Below are 23077 nucleotides of genomic sequence, written 5' to 3' on the forward strand. Positions count from 1 at the left end.
AAAAGCATTTCTGAACAGTATTTTTTTCTCAATTTAAGACACATATAAAAAAGCTTGTGTGTAATATTTACAAGCAAAGTAAGTGAAATTTTTAAAACAAATAATTTTTTTCCCTACAGCTTTTATTGATTTCAGTCTTCGTTTCTTTTTAATTTGATATTTCTTTAGCATTAAGTAATTGCTCATGCATCTTCTGTCTCTTTATGACTTATAACATAGCTTTTGTTAACACTAAAGTTTCAAAACGAGGCGTTTTTTTCCCATCTAAATTTAAATCAAGCAAAACTGTTATTTTCTTTATTTTTTTTATACACATTTTTTAACTTATTTGTATTTTCAAAAAGTTAGACGCATGCATTTTTTTAAAAATTAAGGGCTAGCGATGTTTTTTTTCTTCTTTTTTTTTAATAGCTTGAAAAGAAATGAACAATTTTGTTAAGTAATTGGGTTTATTGGGTTTGGCGTGCCCACAATCATTTCCACCAAGAAAATTAATAGCGAAGCTATTTTGGATCACAAACAAAAATTAGTTATATCCTAAAATATCTCAATAATATTCATGAACCCCATAAAAACGAATTAGTCTGCGTCATTTTCGAGCAAACTGTGAGTCCAAATTAGCTGTTTTACATTTTTATAAAAAGTTTCTTTTTAAAAACTTACAAATAAAAAAATTCATAAATAACAAATTCTTTCGCAACTAAGTTATAAAATTGCCTTAAAATGTTTAAATACACACATAATATGTTTTACTCTTATCGATATAGCTTTACTTTTAGTTATTGATAACTTTTAAATAAACTGTTAAACTTAATTAACTTTTAAAAAATGTATGTTTGAAACGGTTTTCAGTCATGGTCAATTCGAAAAAATTTTCTGTGTCAGATGGGTTAATATGCGTTCATGCTTTATCTTTTCAACATGCATCCATTTCTTAAACCCCTTAACGATCGGTTAATTTTCATGAAAATGGTCATAAAAGTGTCTATTTTATTGGCTTTTGTATTTGTATTACGTATTTGATTAGTGCTGACATCTAGTTTAAAATAAACTAACTATCTACAATTACCTTAAAATATACTGCAATCTGGTGTGTAAAATGAGAAATAAATGAATTATTTTTATTTTTATTGGCGCTTTATTACTGAACACTCCAGCCCGTCAATATCACGGGAGCGAGAAATAGAGGGTGAAACTTTACCCCGTCATTTTCACGGGAGCGAGAAGGAAGGGGTTAAGATAGAAATTAATTTTAGAAAAATTAATATTTCCTTTGTGTGTACAGACTAACTCTCCTCGTACACATTGCATATATAAAGATTAAACTTACGAATCTATAAATAAATTTTCGGAATATTTTAAATTGATTTCAATTTTATTATAGTTCTTTAAGAAATAATGACTATGGAATTTTCCTTGTTGTACTATGACTATGGGAAACTTGCGTTGAAATACATTACAATAATTGATTTGATTATTTGTAGCGATATGGCAAGTTTACAAGTAGTAAAGTTATTATTTGTTATGCGTATTGCTAGTAATATTTTGATGTAATAAAACAAGATATTTCCGAAAGAAAAAATCGCAGAGGGAATTTTATTTAAGAACATACATGCGACATGTATTTACTTCTTAATTAAAGACTCCAAAAAGACGAATGAAAAAAGTTTGTACAGTAATTTGAAAGTATGGAATTTTGATTTTACCGATTAATGTTTTGTTATTTAAATTATTAAGTTTTAATAACTTATTCAGCTTATAGGTGTGTTGATTTTGAGATATTAAAAAATATCTATTTGCAACTCTAAAATTAAAAAATAGTTTAACTATTCTAATATTTCATTATTTGTTTATTCTAAAAATATTAACAAAGAATGATTGTATCAAAATCCAAGTAATAATGGTATGGAAAAATCAATTGAATAGTACACTGACTAAAATGGAAAATCATATGAAATTATTGTACAATCTTTAAATAAATTGATTATGGTATTTAAGTGTTTTAAAATAATTATAGATTCCTAGATTTATAGTTATATTTTTTAAATAACTTTATCGCAAAATACAAGCCTTAAAGGTATCGGAAGTTAGAATTCGATATTACTTTCAAAAATTCATTCTGAAAAGTTTCATATCAAGTTTTTATTTATTATTTGCTCTCCTTCAATGAAAAAACATGAACTTATTAATCCAAGGAATGGGTCCCCAAATAATTATATAAATAATTAGATTTTTTATTGTTTGTTAATTAATTTAAAAAATGATTAATTTGTAAAAACTTTAAATATTAATTGGTAGATATCAATTAATATTCGTCAATTCAAATTATCGAAAATAACAAAAACACTTAATGAATTTTTTACCTTTTATATTTATGCTTTAACCATGAATGGCAGAAAATCGTGTACGATGTCATGACGTCTTGAATAGCATAAATTATTACTTATTAATAATTATTTATTTTCTTTATCTTATTGAAAATTCAATGTTAAATTCAGATTTTTGGCATGTCCTTGAACTTTTTATATTTTATATTTATGCTTTAACCATGAAATGCCAGAAAATTGTGTACGATGTCATGACGTCTTGGATAGCATAAATGATTTCTTATTAATTATTTATTTTCCTTCTCTTATTAAAAATTCAATGTTTAATTCAGATTTTTGGCACGTCCTAAGTTGGGTGCTTTAATGCCTTTACAATCTTTAAATAAATTGATTATGGTATTTAAGTGTTTTAAAATAATTATAGTTTACTTCCTAGATTTATAGTTATATTTTTTAAATAACTTTATCGCAAAATACAAGCCTTAAAGGTATCAAAAGTTAAAATTCGATATTACTTTCAAAAATTCATTCTGAAAAGTTTCATATCAAGTTTTTAAAAGTCATTTATACTTCTGCCTTTGGGCAAGCGACTTTTGCACCTCATGTCATATTCCCATCATTTTCATCGACATTTTGATTATTTTATTCTTTCATCCGGAAAAGGAAAAAGTAACCACAGGGGAAATTTTATTAGTTTATTGTTGTGTATTTATTGAAGTAAATATTTTTAATGTCCTATTTCGAAACACTAAATTGTACTTCATATTTTTGAATGAGAATTATACATACAATAATGCAAATTAATTAAAATGCAATGTCTCGTACATTTTTTGTTAGATTTCTCTACTCATAGATACTTTTTTGTTAGATTCTACTACTCATTGAAAATATTTTAATATAATCTTAAAGAGATATGTTCAGTTCTTACTGATAAGATCTTCATTTATGGGTAACTCTCGGAAGTGTTCTATGTGGGATAGGTTAATATGTATACATATTAACCATAGCATTACAACACTACGGAATCTTTTCAACTTGTATACATTTTTTTAAGAGTTGTATACATGCTAGACAAATGCATAAGTTTTTCTTGTTTATATAAACTAAATCGTACTCTCTGTGAACATTAAGTTTAAAGACTTCTTCCATTAAGTGAGTTTCATTAAGTTTAAAGACTTGTTTTATGTCCCCCTGGTCCAGATCATGTCCATGAGACCATGTCGTTCTAACAGCTCTACTAGTCCATTCTCCTCCCTACTCTACAGCAGCCTCACAGAGGAGGTAATATAATTAAGAATATGAGCAGGAGAAGCAGGACAGGAACAAGGGCAATGTGAATAGGCCTTTTCCCTGTTGACAAATTTTAAACATTTGAGTGACCGTTTCGTAACCTGACCGATGTAGTTTGTGCAGACCTTGTGCCTTCGAATTTTAGGGACAAACCCGGACGATTTCTAACTTACCAATCGTGTGTAAGCATTACAAGGCTACGGAATTGAACATTGGTAGTCGTAAACTCAAATTTAGGTCGGCTTTTCAACGACGGTTATAAAATAAAATAAAACCGTGTGCGGGAGGGACTCTGCACGCAGTATTTGCTTTAGCCCCGTGGATGAGGAAAAAAAAATTCGGATGCCAAGAGCCTAAGAGAAGTCATAGAAGGAAGAACACTTCCCTTTTCCGCAAGCAAGTCCACCTTCTCATTGCTGAGGATCTTAACGTGGGGAGGGATCCATTGGAGGCAAACTTAGCTTTTATGTGAGAGTATGAAAATTTTGAAAAATATTTTTTGTCCGACCTTTTTTTAGAATTTTCGGCCAGTTTTGTAAGCATTGAGTTGAACTTTTGCCGCCTGTCAGAATATAGGCCTCAGTTATTTCAGAACGGATGGCGTAATTCAAAGTCTTTCTGATGGCAAGAACTTTTGAGCAAAAAACCGAACACTAGTCTAGGTGGCAAAGTTTAAAGACTTATAACATATATATATATATATATATATATATATATAAATTTTAAAGGGTATTTCAATTTAAGCACTTTTTTTCAATTTATAGATAAATGTATATTTAAATCTTAGAAATTTAACAAGATGTAAGAGTTTTTTTGGCACATTCATATATATTTCAGTTTTAAATTATTCTTTATTTTGGCGCGAAATAAATATTTTTCAAATTTACTCTTTGCGAATGATAAGCTTGCTTAATCATTGCTGTATTTATATATTGAGTGATTATCTCGAATACCGTCTGTATTACTTCTTTCAATAATCAGGTACGTTTAAGTTCTCAATCCGCGTTGAAATGGCAAAATCTTTTCGCCTATGTACAGTGCTCAAAATAAAAAACGAACGATCGGGAATAACATTTGATCCAATGATCGAATATTTATAACGTTTTAGGACACAATCAAAATGGTTTAAAGGGGTGACCTCAAATATGCTAATTATCTAGTGCAGACGATATTTTAAGTTTTGAAATAAGACACAAAATGTACTTTCTCTGAATAAATATACCTTTTTTCAACTGGTTCGGATTTCGGATTCCCAAAATATAGGAGGTAGCCGCAACCTGGGAAATATGGTTCTAATAGTTTGATCAGGAGAGTGGACCTAAGTTTGGACCCCTTAATGTTAATTTTATTTTTTGCGCATCCATTAATATTTCTAAAACTTTTTAAGCGAATTGAAGGATTTTTGCTCACATGTTTAAAATTCGTTTATCCAATCAGGGTGCGTAGCGTTTTTAAAAAGTGCTTAAAAGTGCTTATTTTCGATTTTCGTCTTTTAAAAGCCCTTTAAATGTGCTTTTTTTTTCATTGGGTGTTTTTAAAAAGTGCTTAATTTTCCTCTTTTCAAAATGAGATTTTTCCTTTACCATGTTAATTTTTGCTGAAAATTATGCAAAAAAGACGCAGTTCACATTGTTCTGTTCAACGTTTTCATTATTAATTCAACTCCTATCTATTTCGGCGTATTTCCAGTCTGTAGCGTATGAAAACGCCATTCGTTTTATATGATTCAAAACTTCGTGATTTTTAACAATGCCAAAAGTTTTTTTTTGTTATGATGGTTAAAACAAGATAAAACTGTCAATTGTCAACAACTTTCCCACCCTGTCCAATTATGATATTTTTTTAAAGTTCTTAAAAATATCTTTTGAGTGCTTGAAAAGTGCTCTGCTGAATAATTTGGCTACGCACCCTGCCAATGTAAATTCCATGAAAAAATAGCTTTTAATAAATATTTATCATTTAATATTATTTTTTATTATTTTATTTATTATTTTATTTATTAATATTCGAAAATATTTTGAAGTGTAAGATTTACATTTTCTACACCATTTCAGAGAATGTAACTTTACATGTCAAAATGCGAAATTTGAGCGAAATCGGTAAAATAGGCCAAATCAGTTGATTGTAACATTTTAATCAATCAATCTGAGCAATCGAAAATTTTGAAAAAATCGTGTCTTCACAATTCGATTTCCCAGAAACTATATGATGGAGTTTGTCCAAATTTCTGAAAATTACATGCTTTAAAATGATGTGAGACATCGTAAATCTCACGATTCAAACTTTTACTACTTTTCATAAACAAAATAGTGAAAAATAATAAATATTTATTGAAGTTTAGGTTTTGCATGGATTAATATTCATATAACCAAATTTTAAAATTTTGTGCAAAATTTTTTCAATTCTCTTGAATAGTTCTCGAGATATGGCGAAAGTCGCAAAAAGTAAAATTAGCATTAAGGGGTGCAGATTTCGGACCCCTCTCCTGAGGAAACTATTGGGACCAAGTTTTCCAAATTGTGGCTATATTTTGAGGTTCAAAAATTCGAAAATGACATGTTTATTCCAAAAAGTACGTTTGTGTGTCTTATTTCATAGCTTAAAATATCGTCTGCATTAATTAATTAGCATGAGTGAAATCCTTGAGCCATTGCCCTTCAATCCTCAAGATTGAGTAATAGAACGTGAAGATCAAATTAGATCAAAAGTTATTCTGGGTGGTCCATTTTTTATATTGCGCACTGTGCATATATTGTTTGAGAATACTAGTTACATATGAATTCGAATTGTTGAAAATACTTCACTATTTCAGAACGTATTTTTAACCATTATGCTCGAGCGATAAGATAAATTAGGTGATGCGTGAGTTGAAATCTATGACCTAAGAAAAACAAGACAAACACACCGAAGAAGAAGAAAAAAAGACTACTGAGAATTCAACACACAATATATCGTGCTGAAGACTATATACAGTTTTGAAAGTAGAAATATATCATGATCTTTTTTCTTCTTTTTTATCCAAAGAAGTTTTGCTTCAAGAACTTTAAGGGAACAGAAACTTTAATGTCTTACTTGGAGTTATTTTATAGTTTCTAAAGTTCTAGTATTTATTAAAAATCATTTTTCATTGAAACGTTTTATTCTTTTTTCATCTAGAAAACTTTGATAACAATACAAACAATAGATGAGTTTTTCAAAAAATTTTTTAAGTTTCTTTTGAATTGAGTACAATATTTTTGTAATATTATTAAAAAGCAATTAAAGAAATTCTTTTTCGTGATTTTTATAAGTATGTGCTTTAAAAAAGTTTTAAAGAGTTTTTAAAACAAAATGACTAGTTTCTTGAATTAAAGTGCTGCATTTTATACTATAATTTTGATCTGGAATTTTTGACTGAGTACCCCATTTTCCTGTTCTAAGTTGGGTTAAATAGTAAATTGCAATGTGTGATGTAATTCTTTTCAAACATAGATATTGCATATAACACGCTATTACTCAAAGTTAAAACAAAAGTTTTCTTCCAAATCTAAATTCTTAAGCAATTATTCATATTACAGAAATTATTATGACACGGCATAATAATAAGCTTGTATTGTTGGTGTAGAAAAGTGTCAAATTCAGTAATATAGAGAAAGGAAACAATTTTTTAAACAAAATAATTTATTTTAAAATTTTAAATTGTTCAAGTTTAATAAGTAAAAGCAATTACTTTCTGCGCAGCTATGTTTTAAATTTTTAAACAATCATGGTTTAATAGTAGACTGACAGTAAGAAACAATTCCCAGTAACTTACTGAAGTCAAGCATCACTGGCAGCAAACAGTGAGTGGTCAAGTTATCTCTTTGGTTGGTCTGTAAAGGTACTGAGGGTGCGCAGTATCGGTCCTCTTTAAACTGTTTAACTGTAGTACTCTACTTCGAGTGCAAGTCGTCGAACTGCAGAGGATCAAAATTGCGATGGCCTACCTTGGATTCTCAAGGATGTGTTTCAGACCATCGCCAAAGTCCGAATTTCCATTGCGACATAAATAAAGTACTACTACTTAAGTTCTATGTATGGTATTTTAAATTAAGCAGTCAAAACAGCGTGTCATTATAATCTTTTGACGCAGTTGATACTTTCTTTGCTTTTGAAGCCACTTGAAAAAAAATTTAAACTTTAGATATATTTTCCACTTCCTGAAGCATAATAAGTCAATCTAATTGATCTAATAAAGGACGAAATTCAGTAATATTTGGAAGGCAAATATTTTTAAAATAATACAATTTACTTTAAATTGTCAATTTCTGCATAGATAAGTTGTTCTAAATGTTTAGACAATTATGATCCAATAGTGGACTGATAATAAAAAACTGTTCCTCGTAAATTACTGAATTCAAACATTGCCACCCGGTTAGTGAGTGGATAGGTGACCGCTTTGCGCAGTCTATGAAGGGAAAAGGGGAGGAGGACGATATCTGTCCTCGTTAAACTGTTCCATTTAAAAGTATCATAATAACAAAACGGGGGAGATGTCCCCTCTGCGGACGATTTAAAAATTGTGATGTCGTGTCTTTGGATTCTCAAGAATGGTTCTCAGACCGTTGATATTTTTCTTTACCTTTGAAACCGCTTTAAAATTCAAATTTTAGATATATTTGTAAAATCGTCAATAATATTCTTATTCAGCTAATTAGGAAATACACAGAATTCAGGCCTCTGTCTGAAGCAAACCAGTTATATTGTCTCAAAAATCGCCGATATTTTGCTTTTATCTGAATCTTATCCCTCCTTAAAAATTCTCTTCAGAATGTTTTTGAAAATATTTCGATTCAAATACAAGCTACACTCGTGAAAGGGAGTTACATTCAAAAATATATTAATCTGATCTCAAATGCTACTATATAATTATAACATCCTTATATATCACGTAAATTACGTGGAAATTTTTGTGATTCGCTTAGACATGAAATACAGTTTACTGAACTGATCCTTTACTGAATAAAATTTCAGATCAAATTACGGTATATAGTATCGGCACTTTAGGTACAAATCTATTTTACTGTCTTACTGTCAAGTCCATTTTTATCCTAAAATATTATACCGTAATTTTTCCCGTTGCTGTATTTTTTTCTGTGAATGTATGTATGTATTTTTTTGTTCCGTATGAATGCATTTTTTCAGTAATTAATGAAAGTTTTTTTGCACCTAATTTTATAACTATAAAATAATTGTTCACAACAATTAATTAAAATGTTTTAATTTCATTTTTCGAAACATTAAAACAGATTCTTAGTTCGGTAAATATACCATAATTAGACGAATGAACAGAATTTCTCTATAAACTATGCTTAACTTTTTAAAAAATAATTAGCATAAATGTGCAGTTCCGATAAATGTGCATAATGTGCAGTTAACACAAATGTGCAAATCTATCAGTGATCACTCATATCATGTTCTTTTTTTTTATTCAACTCAAAAGAAGCTTTTTTTCTTCTTTTTTTTTGCAATGTGTTAAGTGTTGGTTTATGAATTAATTCCTTTATTTGTTTTAAGCAAAGATTTCAGTAAATAGAATTGCAATAGTATCTTTTGCATCACATAATTTTGATAGTTCTTTGACAGTTTACCGTAATTTTAAAATTGCTTTATTTGTATTCTTTAAATAGTTCAGTAAATGTAATTGTAATACTATCTTTCGCCTCTCATAATTTTGGAAGATTTTTGACAGTTTGTCTTAATTTTAAAATTCCTTTATTTGTGTTCTTATAATATTTCATTAAATGTCTTTTGCCTTTGGTTCAAAGTTTTACAAAAATTGTAATTTTTTTCTGAAAACCTTTTTGTTTCATTTGAGGAATAAAACAAAAAAAAGTTTTTAGACAGAAAAAGTTTATTTATAAATATTGTCAATTTTCTTTCTGTTATTTAAGAGCATGATTTTGTTCTCTTTTCGAATGTTTTTAACTAAACCTCATTTCTGAGATTTTTACATTCTGCACATTTTTTTATCGCATGATACTTACCACTTTCTGGTTCTTTTGAGGACTGAATCTGCGAGCAAACAACGTCAATTCCTTCTAAATCACATCTGGTGTGTTTAACGTCCCATGAGAGAAGCCCTGAAAAAGAGGAAATTTTAATTTAAACTGATGATCATTAATTTAGAACAAAGCATTTCAATTTTTTATCACTGATATTACGGGTTTTTTGTAATCCGCTCAATCATACAGTCATTACTCAACCATACAGTCATTGGAATCTACAAATAGGTTTAGTTGTTGTTGTTTCTAATGTCACTTGCCTGCCGCAAGCCTGATTGGTCAAGCGAATTTAGCGCAGAGGGTGCGTTTCTTGTTTTTCGGTGCCATTTACGACCAAGAATACGACTTCAGATACACACGTCGTAGTCCGTTTATAGGGCGGACCCATTCATACATCTATTCATTCTTCCACAAATCATTATTTTGACCTGAAACTAAGAACGATCAATCTACAATGTAGTACTCCCAGAGGTGTTATTTGTTATGCGAGCATAGAAGACTTTGTGACTCGACAGATTTAACGTTCACCAGTCACCATTTACTACACAGGGAATCTTCGCCGGTGAGATTGAACTCATGACCTCTTGGACATAGGTCCATCCCAAGCTATCCCGGCCCAAAAATAGGTTTTAAGTTAAGATTTGAGTGATTATATGAACGGACAAATCATTCTAGAAGCCCATTTCAGAAAAAGGGTAAAATTAAAATTAGTTAGTGATTTATTTTTTCAGGTGAAACTGAAAAGCGTTTAAAAATTTCTTCAGGGTAAGCTATAATGATGCAACAAATAAATTGGTAAATTATTACTGCTGCATGAAAAAAAATTAGCATTTTCAGTTAACGATTAAATGTTTCAATGATGCTATTTTTTTTATAAAATATTTTTGAGATGTTATCTGAGCCATATCAGAAACATTTCAGAAATATATAAACCATATCTATAACTTTTCTAAGGTTGATGCAGAAAAATTAACATTTTTTTGTTTCCAGGACTTTCATAGTTCTTGTAATCGTAGTTGTTGCATATCATTAATGTAAAGAATGTAGGAAAATTAGATGCTATATACAAAACAATAGTTTGAATGAATAAAGAGGGCTATTTTTTGTTCGTTAAATATTGACATTAATATACCTTTGTAAGCTAAATTAGTTGATAACAGTTAAAGTCTCAAAAACTAATTTAATTTCATTATTACTTGAAATGATCACTTTATTTTCCTTCTGACCTTTACACTTTTATTTGTTTTCTCAGAAGGTTTTAAAATTTTTTGCGATTTGTCTAAATTAAACTAATTAATACATTTAAACAGAAAGTTTTAATTAGTAATAGAGTTAAAGCAGTTATTTATTAACGAATTATTCATATTTAATAAAATAAAGTATCAAAAAATTTAAAAATAAATTTACGTTAAGTCGTTGGTCGTTTTTTTCCATTAAATAACACGAAATAATATTCTTACGTGGTACTCAAATCTAGCACTCTGTAAAAAATTACGGTGTGTCCGCAATCCGTAAAATCCATTTTAATTTTAAATTTATTTTTACTATGAAATATTATACATAATTTTTACTGTGATATATATTTAATTAGTGTGATTCGGTGACTTTATGGTAATTATTACTGTAAAAATTACAGTACATCAGATTATTAATCTTCCGGTACAACATGTTCCAGTAAAAATTAGATTTACGGTATGGACCAAATTACGGTAAAAAGTTCGTTACCGTAATTTTATCCGGAATTCCTTACAGTACAGTACTGTACTTCTAACAGTATCCAATGGAAACTACTATTTTGTGACAATAACAAGCCTGCACTTTGTTTTTATAGAGGGATATTATATTATTTGAAAAGATTCAAGAAGGAAATAAAACGTTTTGGTATTTGATAAACTGCTGTTTGTAGAAAATGCAACACCATGAAGGAATCATCAGAATCAAATGAAATTCGCAGCAAATGTCAATTATAGGATATTATGCAAATTAATAAAGTTTCCGAGCCATCGCGCGTGCGTGGCGCGCGCAGCGCCCTCTGAATTGATGCTGAAAGCGTATAAATAAAGTGCTGTAGCGGGACGTTGAAAATAGTCTATGATTATTTGTTAGTGGCAAACGTTTAGTGAGACCTGAGTATGCCTCCACGACGGAAGAATAAGAAATTCAAGCAACTTACGGAGTTTGAACGAGGGAGGATAATCGGCCTTCGAGAAGGAGGATTTTCCTATCGCGCAATAGCAGCTCGTATGCAGCGGAACAGTTCCACAGTGATGCGAGTTTGGAAGCAGTGGACCGACGAGCACCGAACAACTCGAAAAACAGGCACTGGACGACAGAAGGTGACGTCAGAGCGCGATGATCGACACCTGCTCCGCATGGCGGTGAATGATCGCACAGCTTCCTCCAGGCAGCTGGCAGCACATTGGTCTACTGCTACAGGTGTACAATTGTCGGCTTCGTCAATTCGTCGTCGTCTGCTGCGCCGTGGATTGCGTGCAAGGGTGCCATTATACAGGATTCCCCTCACGGCGGATCATCGACGGCTGCGTCGGCAGTGGGCTCTTGAGCACAGAGACTGGCGAGCTGATTGGCACCAAGTTGTCTTTTCAGATGAATCACGCTTCAATTTGTGGACCCATGATGGCCGTGTTCGTGTTAGACGTTATGCCGGTCAACGCTGCCTTCCTGAGTGTATTATTGAACGACATAGTGGTCGAACACCCGGAGTTATGGTCTGGGGTGCGATTTCGTATCATGGACGATCCAATTTGATACGAATTGAGGGTAATCTCAATAGCAACAGATACGTCCGTGAAGTGCTACAGCCCGAAGTCGTTCCTTTCCTTCAAGGCATCCCTGGAGCTATCTTTCAGCAGGATAATGCACGCCCACATGTTGCGCGGACTGTTAGAGACTTCTGTTCAGCACAACGCATGCAACTTCTTCCTTGGCCTGCTTATTCGCCGGATATGTCGCCTATTGAGCACGTGTGGGATATGGTTGGTCGGCGTCTCACTCGTGATCCGCGTCCTGCAGTTTCCAAAGACGAACTTTGGTTGCGCATACAAGCGATATGGAATTCTCTTCCTCAAGCAGATATTCAACATCTGTTTGACTCCATGCCACGTCGTATAGCAGCACTTATTGCAGCGCGTGGTGGCTGCACCAAATACTGATTTCGGACGCTTAATTTGTTTCTTTTGTTTTGAAAATTTCATCGTTTATTTGTATCAGTACAAGTCGTTTCTGCATTAAATTTCATTTGATTCTGATGATTCTTTCATGGTGTTGCATTTTCTACAAACAGCAGTTTATTATCGTATTTGACATCGATTAGTGTCATATAATAGTTTATGTAAATTATACTCTAATTTGAATACTGATTAACCAAATACTTATTAGCAGTAGTGAGTAACTTTAAGCATTGAAATCAGGGTAACATTACGTTAATATCAAATAATATTATGCTAATGTTAGCACTCAATTTGCATGTAAGCAATCAATCAATTTTCAATTAGTTTGAAAAGCTGATAGAAAATGTTTGAAAAGTATAAGTATGACTTAATAATGCTTTAATCATACTTTTCAATTACTTATGAATAAATAAATTTTCATTTGCTTCAAGAAGTAAACTGGAAAATTGTTTAAAGAAATTCTACAAGAAAATATTGATTCATTGATTTTATTCTATTTTTATTTCATTTTTATTAGTAAAAAGTAAATAAAACAAGGAGTCGTAAAATTTCGGATCAAATAAATAAATCATAAAAACTATTGAGACTATGAAGAACTAAAAAGATGCGAGATACCGAAATTGCGTAATCTTATCATTGTGTTTATGAAATTACTTGAGATTTAGGGCTTTAAGATTTTTTCTTTGTTTATCATAGGATTTCCAAATGTTCTAATAAAAAATGTAACAAATTGTTATGAAAAATGCTACGCTGCAGTTGAAACTTTCATATGAATTAAAATGATTCAGTTAGGATTGCTAAGTGATCTTGAGCAAGTAGCGACGTGGTTTTGTAACGTAAAACACAACAGAAATAAAAGTTTATAATAAAATTTCTAAACATATTATGATTAATTTTTGATTATTTTAACAAAATATTATAGATAAAACAAATTTTATTTGATTTAAAAAGAAATAAATAATTTTTTTTTCCAATTTGTTAGAGTTAAGTAACATATAGGCGTAAGTTTTAGAGTACATTTTAATCCTATGTTAAAAAAAATGCTGATTTTTTTTGCAATGAAGCATTGTTAAATTTAAAATAAACGCAAAATAAAATAAACATAAAATTATAAATTGCCCATGTTTAAATTCTTTTATTGATTGTTATTTTTGCTATGGTATGTTATTTTTAGCAAAGAAAAACGAAACAATTGAATTAAGTATTTTGATTTCTTAAGTTACAATTTAAGAAAAATGCGTTACTATTTAAAAATTAACCTTATTGGGAAAATTATTTGTTTTATTAGATTTTATTTCATAATTTTTTCTGTTCGTCCTTTTTATTTTATTTTAATAATCAGTCAATTCTTTTCACAAAATCCGTTAAATCCTTAACTTAAACAGTTAACTCTTTAATAATTTTCAATCAAAATCAAAAGCAAGAAAACTTTTCAATCATTCATCAGGACATTAACTTTTCATGATGAAATATTTTAGTGAAACTTATTCGCATTTTTATTACATTTTAGGAAACTAAAACACCTGTCACCATCTACTATATTATTTAAGAGCCAATTTAATCTATATACTGTTTATCACATTGGTCAACCTATTCTATTATTTATGCTCTGTATAAGTCGGAAGTAAAAATGAACCTTGTTATCACCACCGGGACTCGATCCTCGTGGTCAAATGTATAAATGGCTACTGATTCAAAGTTTAAACAAAACGGATATATTAAAACTTGATATCATTTTTTCGAATATTTTATTTTTTGTTTCGATACAAATTCGGATGGGAAAAAAAGTAAAATGTTTTGGAATTTTTATCTAACTAAGTAATAGTTAAGTAAGTATTACTATTTAGTTAAGTAATTATTCTCGTGTTATTGCGTAAAAAATCATACTTGAAATAATCTAAAAATTAACCTAAACATTATAATTAAAACAATCATCTTTTGACATGACATCATTTTCTCAGATAATTTATTTTATATTTTAATTCAATAAAAATTCGAATGAAAGAAAATTCTTAAATTTTTAAGAATTTTTGTCTATGTAATAGTTACGTAAGCATTACTATTTAGATAAATAATTATTCTCTTGTTATTGCGTAAAAAATCATATTTGAAATAACCTTAACATTATAATTAAAACAATCATCTTTTGACTTGACATCATTTTATCAGATAATTTATTTTATATTTTGTATCCATACAAATTCAAATGGAAGAAAAATTCTTAAATTTTTAAGAATTTTTATTTAAGTAATAGTTACGTAAGTATTACTATTTAGATAAGTAATTATTCTCGTGTTATTGCGTTAAAAATCATACTTGAAATAATCTGAAAATTAACCTAAACATTATAATTAAAACAATCATCTTTTGACTTGACATCATTTTATCAGATAATTTATTTTATATTTTGTATCCATACAAATTCAAATGGAAGAAAAATTCTTAAATTTTTCGATTTTGTATTTAACTAAGTAATAGTTACGTAAGTATTACTTATTTAGATAAGTAATTATTCTTGTGTTATCGTGTAAAAAAATCATGCTTGAAATAATCTAAAAGTCAACCTAAACATTATCTGTTATAAGATTATGAGGGTAAATAAGTGATTATAAAAAGTAAAAGCGTATGAATGATAAGTGAATAATCTCATTATTGAAATTGATATATTGATTTTAAGCCCCCCATTTAATTTATATTATTAAAAGACGTTATTTCTCTCAAAAATTTCTTTCAATCACTTAAGAAAAAAGAAGGCAAGATTACTTAAAAGTACTATTCTCAGAAATGCAGTTAACTTTAACTTTTATTAAATAAATAATTCAATTGCGAAAATACAAACTCGAGTGATTTAAACTTACTCCAAACATTTCAAAAAAGACATTTTGTAACGTGACTTACCGTTTACTAAATGGATTAGAAACGCAACCATGTTTCTTTTTTAAATCCGGAATAGACTGCTTCGAGAATAAAAATTCTAATAGAAGTCGTGAGTACTTTCAAGAATACTCATTAATCCGATTAAATTACTTTTCGATAAATGTAACTAGTTTAAGATGGAGGAATGAAATGATGACTATACTAGATATTCTGCTTAAATTGATAAGCACTGAATAGCTAATATTTCACCTAAGCATTTATGACAGAAAATACATATCAAATGTAATAATGTTTGTTTGAAAAACTATTATTTAATTGTATTAGCATTAGAATTGCGTGTCTTGAAATACTTTGTTTTAGTAAATATATTTTAAGGATTTTATGAAGCATTGAATAAAACCATTTTTTTTTATTATTAAAAACTAATAATGTATGCAAAAGTTTCGTAATTTTTTTGTAAATAAAATACTTTTTTAAGGAATTTTCTGCTTTTAAATTAGAGAGTTATGATAAAATTTTCATTTTAACAAATTACATTTATATTTATCAAACTTGTTTATTTCAGTAAAATGTTAAGACAAATATAATAAAAGATTTAAATTGTCGAGAATTGATGTCCAAGAATATAATAATTCAGAAAAAAAGATTAAAAAAAATTGTCAAAAGCTGGAAGTCAGAAAAAAAGTTCTTACTTACTGCACACTATGAAGTACCCTCCTCATAGTTAGAGGTAAAAGGTAGGATCGAAAGAAAGATTGCTATCTAGACAAATGACGTGTTACTTTGAATGTTGTTTTCTTTATGCTGAATTGAGACTGAATTCGAGACGATAGGAAGTTTAGAAGATAGAATGGTTTTACGTATACAAATGAAACTGAGTTCTTGTATTTATTTGCGTATTAGACAATATAGTATATTGCAAATATGAGGTATTATTTTATATGTTTTATTTTTAAGCGGAGTTGAATGTGATTAAATACGAGTCAATGGGACTTACAGTTTAAATGATGCAAAGTGTTACGTCAAGTGCTCAGGTATCATAATTTTGATCTTGTTGCGCTTGTATAATTTTGATCTAGTTGCGCTTTCTACGTCATTTTGTTAACATCGTTTGGTTTGTCATTTCTAAGTTAACTTTAAAAAAAAATTCTATGGCTGGCAACAGCATTTTTATTTATTTTTATTTTAGAATTCGTTCTTTTTTAGCGAAATGTTTTTTAACCTAACAGAATTCTTTGCCGACTGTTATCTTTATATTTGTAGAAAATAAAGTAAATATTTAAATGTTGTGAAAAGAATCTTATTTAGTTGTACAAAGTACTTCACAAAGGTTTTTATAAGGTACTATTTTTGTTTTGTACTTATTTACACTTTTGACAGGTTGCCACTTTTAAGCTGAACAATAATATAATTTTATTATTTCATTACCTATAAAGCAACAGCAAGTTGTGGGACCTCATGATCGTGTTAGTATGCTGAGCATTAAGATAACTGATACGTATACGTACCAGACAAACTGATACGTATCGATCAGGGGTGGGTTTCAAGCTGCCGCAGAGGAATGAACCCCAGTCGTTTAGAATCTCAGATCAGTGGTCTTAACCACTGAGCATATGGGCTTATTACTTATATTAATTTTCTATAGATTTTTTCACTATCTCAATTAAAAGTTTATATGAAGGCCTAATTCAATTTTGATATAATGCTATCTTTGTTCATTTTGTATTACAGAGCTTTAAAAACATTGTTTTTATCTGCTTTGAGGTGCTTTTTGTTCTGCTGCAGAAATGAGCTGGAGCTGTATACACGTTTTAAAATATAAATTTAAGATAAACATGCGTAAACATGAAAGTGAGATTAACTTTACATTTTTATAAATGGAGCTCGCCCACCAATAGTAAGGGCTCCGTATCAAAGCATCAATATTCTGATTGTTTATTTAAGAATAAAATGAAAGCTAATAACAACAGTTTAAATATGAAAAACTCTGTTTAATCTTAATAATTTTAGTTTAAATACAGTAATTTCAATTAAAATTTTATAGTAATTCAGTTTGTCTCAAGATGCATTCACTTTGTTTACCTGATACAAAAAGGTATCTATTTGCTTAAAATATCCGAGAAATGTAAGCTTCCGAAGAAAGATAAGATATTTTTCTGCAACGGTTCACCTTTTAAAATTATGGAAAGTATTTTATTAGATAATTGAATTTATAACTTTAAAATGATGTAAATATTTCAACAAGAATGCTTACAACTAAAACAAATTGTAAATTTGCAATCGAACTAGAATATATATATATATATCACTTTATTATCACCATATAATATATCTTTTAACGTAAACGTCAAAAACGTTATGCACACTTGGTTAAGTTCTAATTAAGTTTTTAAGATCAAACACTGCTAGTAATTTGTAAAGCAAAAGAGATTACACATAAGGGTTTAACTGCAATCCATCAGTTTTTGTTTAACCACTTTGCCATGCATGTTCCATCTTCCATGGTTAGATAGTTAAGCAAAACTAGGCTAGTTAAAAACAAAAGGAGAAACCAATTATGATCTATTTCCTCGCCTTGTTTAAACACTTTAGTTGAAAGGATAATATGTTATTATCGCTTCACTTGTAGAACTTTTACTTGTTTAATGGATATAGCTTTTAGTTTAGATCTAACAGAGAGAGGGATAATATGTACATGATATTGGAATACATATAAATACTGATAGAAATAATTTTTTTTAAAACATTTTTTGTAACTTTATTTTAAATCGTTAGAGATATGATTAACTGTTTAATGATTATGTACATACTTAATGTAGACTCGTAATATTTGTCTAAATTTAAGGAGGGAAAGCACAGACATAGGCATTTTCTCGAGGCAGATATTCTTTTTTAGATAAATATATTTATTATTCTCAGTTTGGAAGAATTACATACATAAATGTTTATTTACAGATTTGGAAAGGAATAAAATGAACTACATTCTAACAAAATCCAATAATCTTTTCAAAAGTAACAGAGTTAGACTTTAGAAATCGATTGCTTTTACCATTTATCCATAATGAAGGATTGAAGAATTTTCACTTAGATGCAAAAGCATGATAAAAAGCACGATTTTTTTTTTTTAAACGCTGGAAAACACTTTTCACTCAAATGTATTCAACATTCTGCTGTGATAATAAACATAACTATTTGCTTGATGATGATTTATTATTTTTATTTGAATTCAAGAATCGTTTTTCGTTATTTGTTTTATTTAATTCTTCAAAATGCTTTGATGCTTTTTCTTCAAAGATATTTAGTGTTTATGAGGACAAAATACATTTTTCTTTATTTATAATAAATTACGATTTAAGCAATTTAACTTTTGTTTTTTTCCATGTTTTTAAATTTATTCATCTGATGAATATAATTTATATTTATATGCTTACCATGCACTTTTAATTTTATTAAAACTAATAGAGGAATAAATACGGATACGTTGCATTGATTATTGTTGTATTTAAATGCTTTTCGTTAAATTGTTTACATAAATTTTTCTTTTCCCTGTATAATTTAGAATTTATTACTTAATAGAATCAAATAAAAAAAACCCTGTTAAACAGAAGTAAATAAAAATATGAGAGAGTCATTAAATTGTAAGGAGTTCGCTTTTTAAATTTAAAATATAAACTCGATGTTTATTAAAATTAATGTAAATGGGGCAAAAAGAAACTTTAAAAATGTTTATGTGACATCACAGTCAAGAGTTCTTAAATGCGTTTATTACTCAACAACTGTTACATTAATTAAGATAGCTAGTTTTGTTGACTTTTTTGACGAGAAAAAGCAACAATTTACAGAAACTAGTTTTTTTTCTCATTTCATTAAGTTAATTGAGTGAGAATTTTTTTTTTCAAAACTTTTTCTACCGACTTTTACGAATGAACTTTAATATAATGAGCAAAATCCGGCATTAAGCATCATTAGTTGAACTCATTTTAAAAACTAGTTAGTGAAAAGATTTTGATTTAAGAATTGGAAACTTTGATTTTTTTTCTTCTTAATTTGAGTTCAAAGTTATAGGTCAAAAGTCTTTAAATAATTTTTTTTGTTGTATTTTCTATTTATTTGTTAATTTGATTCGATACAATTAAGCTTTTAATTAGTGTGTTTAATTTTTCTTTTCAATACGAATATTCTCAAGTGTAGAAAGTTGTGTTAATTAGAAATATGTCTATTGTTCAAAGTAAACAGTTTATTTATTTATTTTTTTCCCTGAGCACCAAATAATTTTTGCAAACAAGTAATTTGGACAAAAATTCAGTAAAAACTGCAAGAAATCGATCGTTTTAAATGTGATTTTCTGATTGATTTTATAGTTTTTAAATAATTAAATTATTAGTTTATAATTTAATTTCTTTTCAGTACCGATGTTAATTTTGTTTTTGAAGTAGTATTAAAAATACGAAAGAATCCCACTCATTTCATGTTCAAAAAGAGCAAACAAAGAAAAATTTTACAGAATCGCTAGCTAGAAGAAGTAAAGGAACATAAAAGTTAATTTTCGATAAAGTGGATTAAATTGCTTTTTAAGCCAGACACCTTATTTTCGTTGAGAATAAGTTCTATATTAATCTATACTTTTTTTTATAAAATCATTATTAACTAACTTTATTAAATTATGCGAATTAAACAAGGGGAGCATTTCTTAAAAAAGATTTATTTCTTAAGGAAAACATTTTATAATATAATTTATAAATACATATTTATTAATTTTTATTACTTTACTTGCTTTGAATTACATTTAAAAAATAATCAATAAATGGGAAACTAAGTTAATGTGTTGTTTGTGACGTGTTTACCAGCTAGTGATGTACTAAATAACTTTCTTCAGTTCATTGCAATTACCGAAATATTTTTGAGTTATCTTTGCAGCCTGATAGCTTGTAATGCTGCAAAAAATGTAGAAAAAGAGCTCACTCTCCAATTTCATCTCTCTTAATCCATGAGAGCTACAGGCGCATTTATGAAGCATAAAGTTGCGAAACGGTTAGTCAGATTACTATTACTACTTCTACTGGAGAAACTTTTTAAAAAAAGATTTATAACATTGATAATATTTAATTGGTTTCTAAAAATCATTTTTACTTTTTAGAAATGTTGTACATTAGGTTTTATATAATTATTATTAGTGCTTATTTTTGTATTTAATTTCAATATTTCGAACATTAATATCAGGGTTGTTGTTTTCACAAACAACTGGAAGTAAACGAATTCTACTACCATGAAGTTTGCCTAACTTATTGTTATACTCTCATACAAAAAAAAAGTATTAAACCAATTTTATTTCATTTCATATAAAACAATAATGTCATTAAACAAGAAACTAAAAATGGCATGAATATGACTAATAGATGCTATCTTGGATGAAATTGACAGTTCAAATCAAGTGCGGTAAGATCAATAGTCTTATATGGAAATGCTGCAACTATATAAGACCTTAGTAAAACTTAATAGACTTATATGGCAGTACTACAACCATATAAGACCTTATTGAGACCAATAATTTTATAAGGAAATGGATGTTAGGCAAGGAATAAATTAGAAGAAAATCTATTACTTATTTACAAACAAAAGATCTTTAGAAAAAATTTTTTGTACAGTAAAAGAGAATAACGAGTTATACTACAAATTCAGAGAACCAAATGTAGTGAAGTTAATTAAAATTCAAAGATGAAATGACTTGGTAATATTTATAAATATAACAATGGTAAACCAGTAAAAAATAACTTTCCGCAAACCAGAAGGAAAAAGAAAACGAGGTAGACTACGTGCAAGATGATTACAAAAATGAGTGAAAGTATCAGAGCGGTGTTGGAGTTAATAGATGGCGAGTGGTGGCGTCTGATAGATCAAAATGGGTAAAGCTGCTGGAGACAGCCATGGCTGGTAATTGGCTGTAGTGCTGGTAGAAAAAGAGGAAGACTCTTTTTCTTTTAATTATGGTAAATCCCTAATTAAAATAAAAATTGATAAATACATCCACGTCCACTTTTTTCTGAAATTGAAACAAAAGAAGATATTCGAATCATTCTTAAAAGTAAATAAACCAGATGTATGTATGACTAAAAATTATAAGAATGATGTAAAAAAATAATTTATGTGCATTATTTCATTCAAAACTGCATGCCATTTTAAATCAAGGAACGATAAATAATCTAGGTGAGGACATGAAAAGAAATTAAGTGACATAAATAAAATTTCACAGAAGGAAGAAAGGAATGCTGTAAAGATTGAAAGTTGCTAACAGCTCCACCTTCGAAGGAATTCCGGAACTAAATGGCGCAGTCTACTGGAAACTAATCAAAAATTTGTTTCAGGGCAAAAGCGAAATTTTAAAACGAATTAATCTCTTTTTAATATCAACTCCTCAATCGCTTTTTTTGTTATTCTACAAAGCACAACAATTGTCTTCTCGTGTTATATTTAAGGTTTAACCCCGGTAAAAAAAATTCGAAAGTCAAGAATCGAGTTTATTCCTATTTACTTTGTTTAAATTAATATAAAGAATAAATATGTATTTGGAAGAATAACGCCACCGAGTTGTTGCTAATAATTCTTGAATAAAAATGTTATCTTCATTCAATTTAATTACTAGACAAGTAAACGTCAAAAACCATTACCGCAACAAACAGACAAATGAAAATGTATTCTGAAAGCAGCAAAGTGGAAATCATGCGAAAATGAGATCATCATCTCCTGTTTTGAAGTAGATCAGCGGTTACAGTTTTCGGAGTGTCATTAATTTATGTAGCTCTCTGATCGAAAATGTATCGACTAGTTGTCGTCTGCCCTTTAACAATGTAATAGTTCACGCTGATCGATACTTCTGTAGAAGGAAACGGACGGAGTCAACTTTAACATCCATTTCTTTTATCTTTCAATAAAGAATCAGGACGACGTTGTTTTAAAATGGTAGCATCTAATCTTTTTTGTTGTTTACTGGCATATATGAACGGGGTTATGTTAAACGTTTTTGATTAAAAACGTTTTTGATTACTACTTTCAATCGTTACTACAAATAATCATAACTAATGATAACTGTGAATATATGCAATCATACATATGACTGTGAATATATGTAATCATACATATGACTTTGAATATATGTAATCATACATATGACTGTGAATATATGCAATCATACATATGACTGTGAATATATCTAATCATACATATGACCGTGAATATATGTAATCGCATATCTGTGAATATATGTAATCGTAATTTAAGATCGCAATTTTAATCTTAATTATAACTTACATTACAATGCAAATAAATTTCAGAATAATTTACGTTAGCAAGTGATTATGATTACATATAATCT

General features: G+C 28.8%; 1 protein-coding gene across 1 annotated transcript in view; it reads right to left on the minus strand.

Annotated features, from left to right (window-relative positions):
• Window positions 1–23077, minus strand: part of LOC107455881 (microtubule-associated protein futsch) — an 83488-nt gene that overhangs the window by 26081 nt on the left and 34330 nt on the right. Inside the window, exon 2 of the mRNA XM_071183344.1 lies at window positions 9623–9718. Within this exon, the coding sequence (XP_071039445.1) occupies window positions 9623–9718 (96 nt within the window). The remainder of the gene's footprint in view (window positions 1–9622; window positions 9719–23077) is intronic.

This window comes from Parasteatoda tepidariorum, chromosome 7, assembly GCF_043381705.1.
Source record: "Parasteatoda tepidariorum isolate YZ-2023 chromosome 7, CAS_Ptep_4.0, whole genome shotgun sequence".
Lineage (NCBI taxonomy): Eukaryota > Metazoa > Arthropoda > Arachnida > Araneae > Theridiidae > Parasteatoda > Parasteatoda tepidariorum.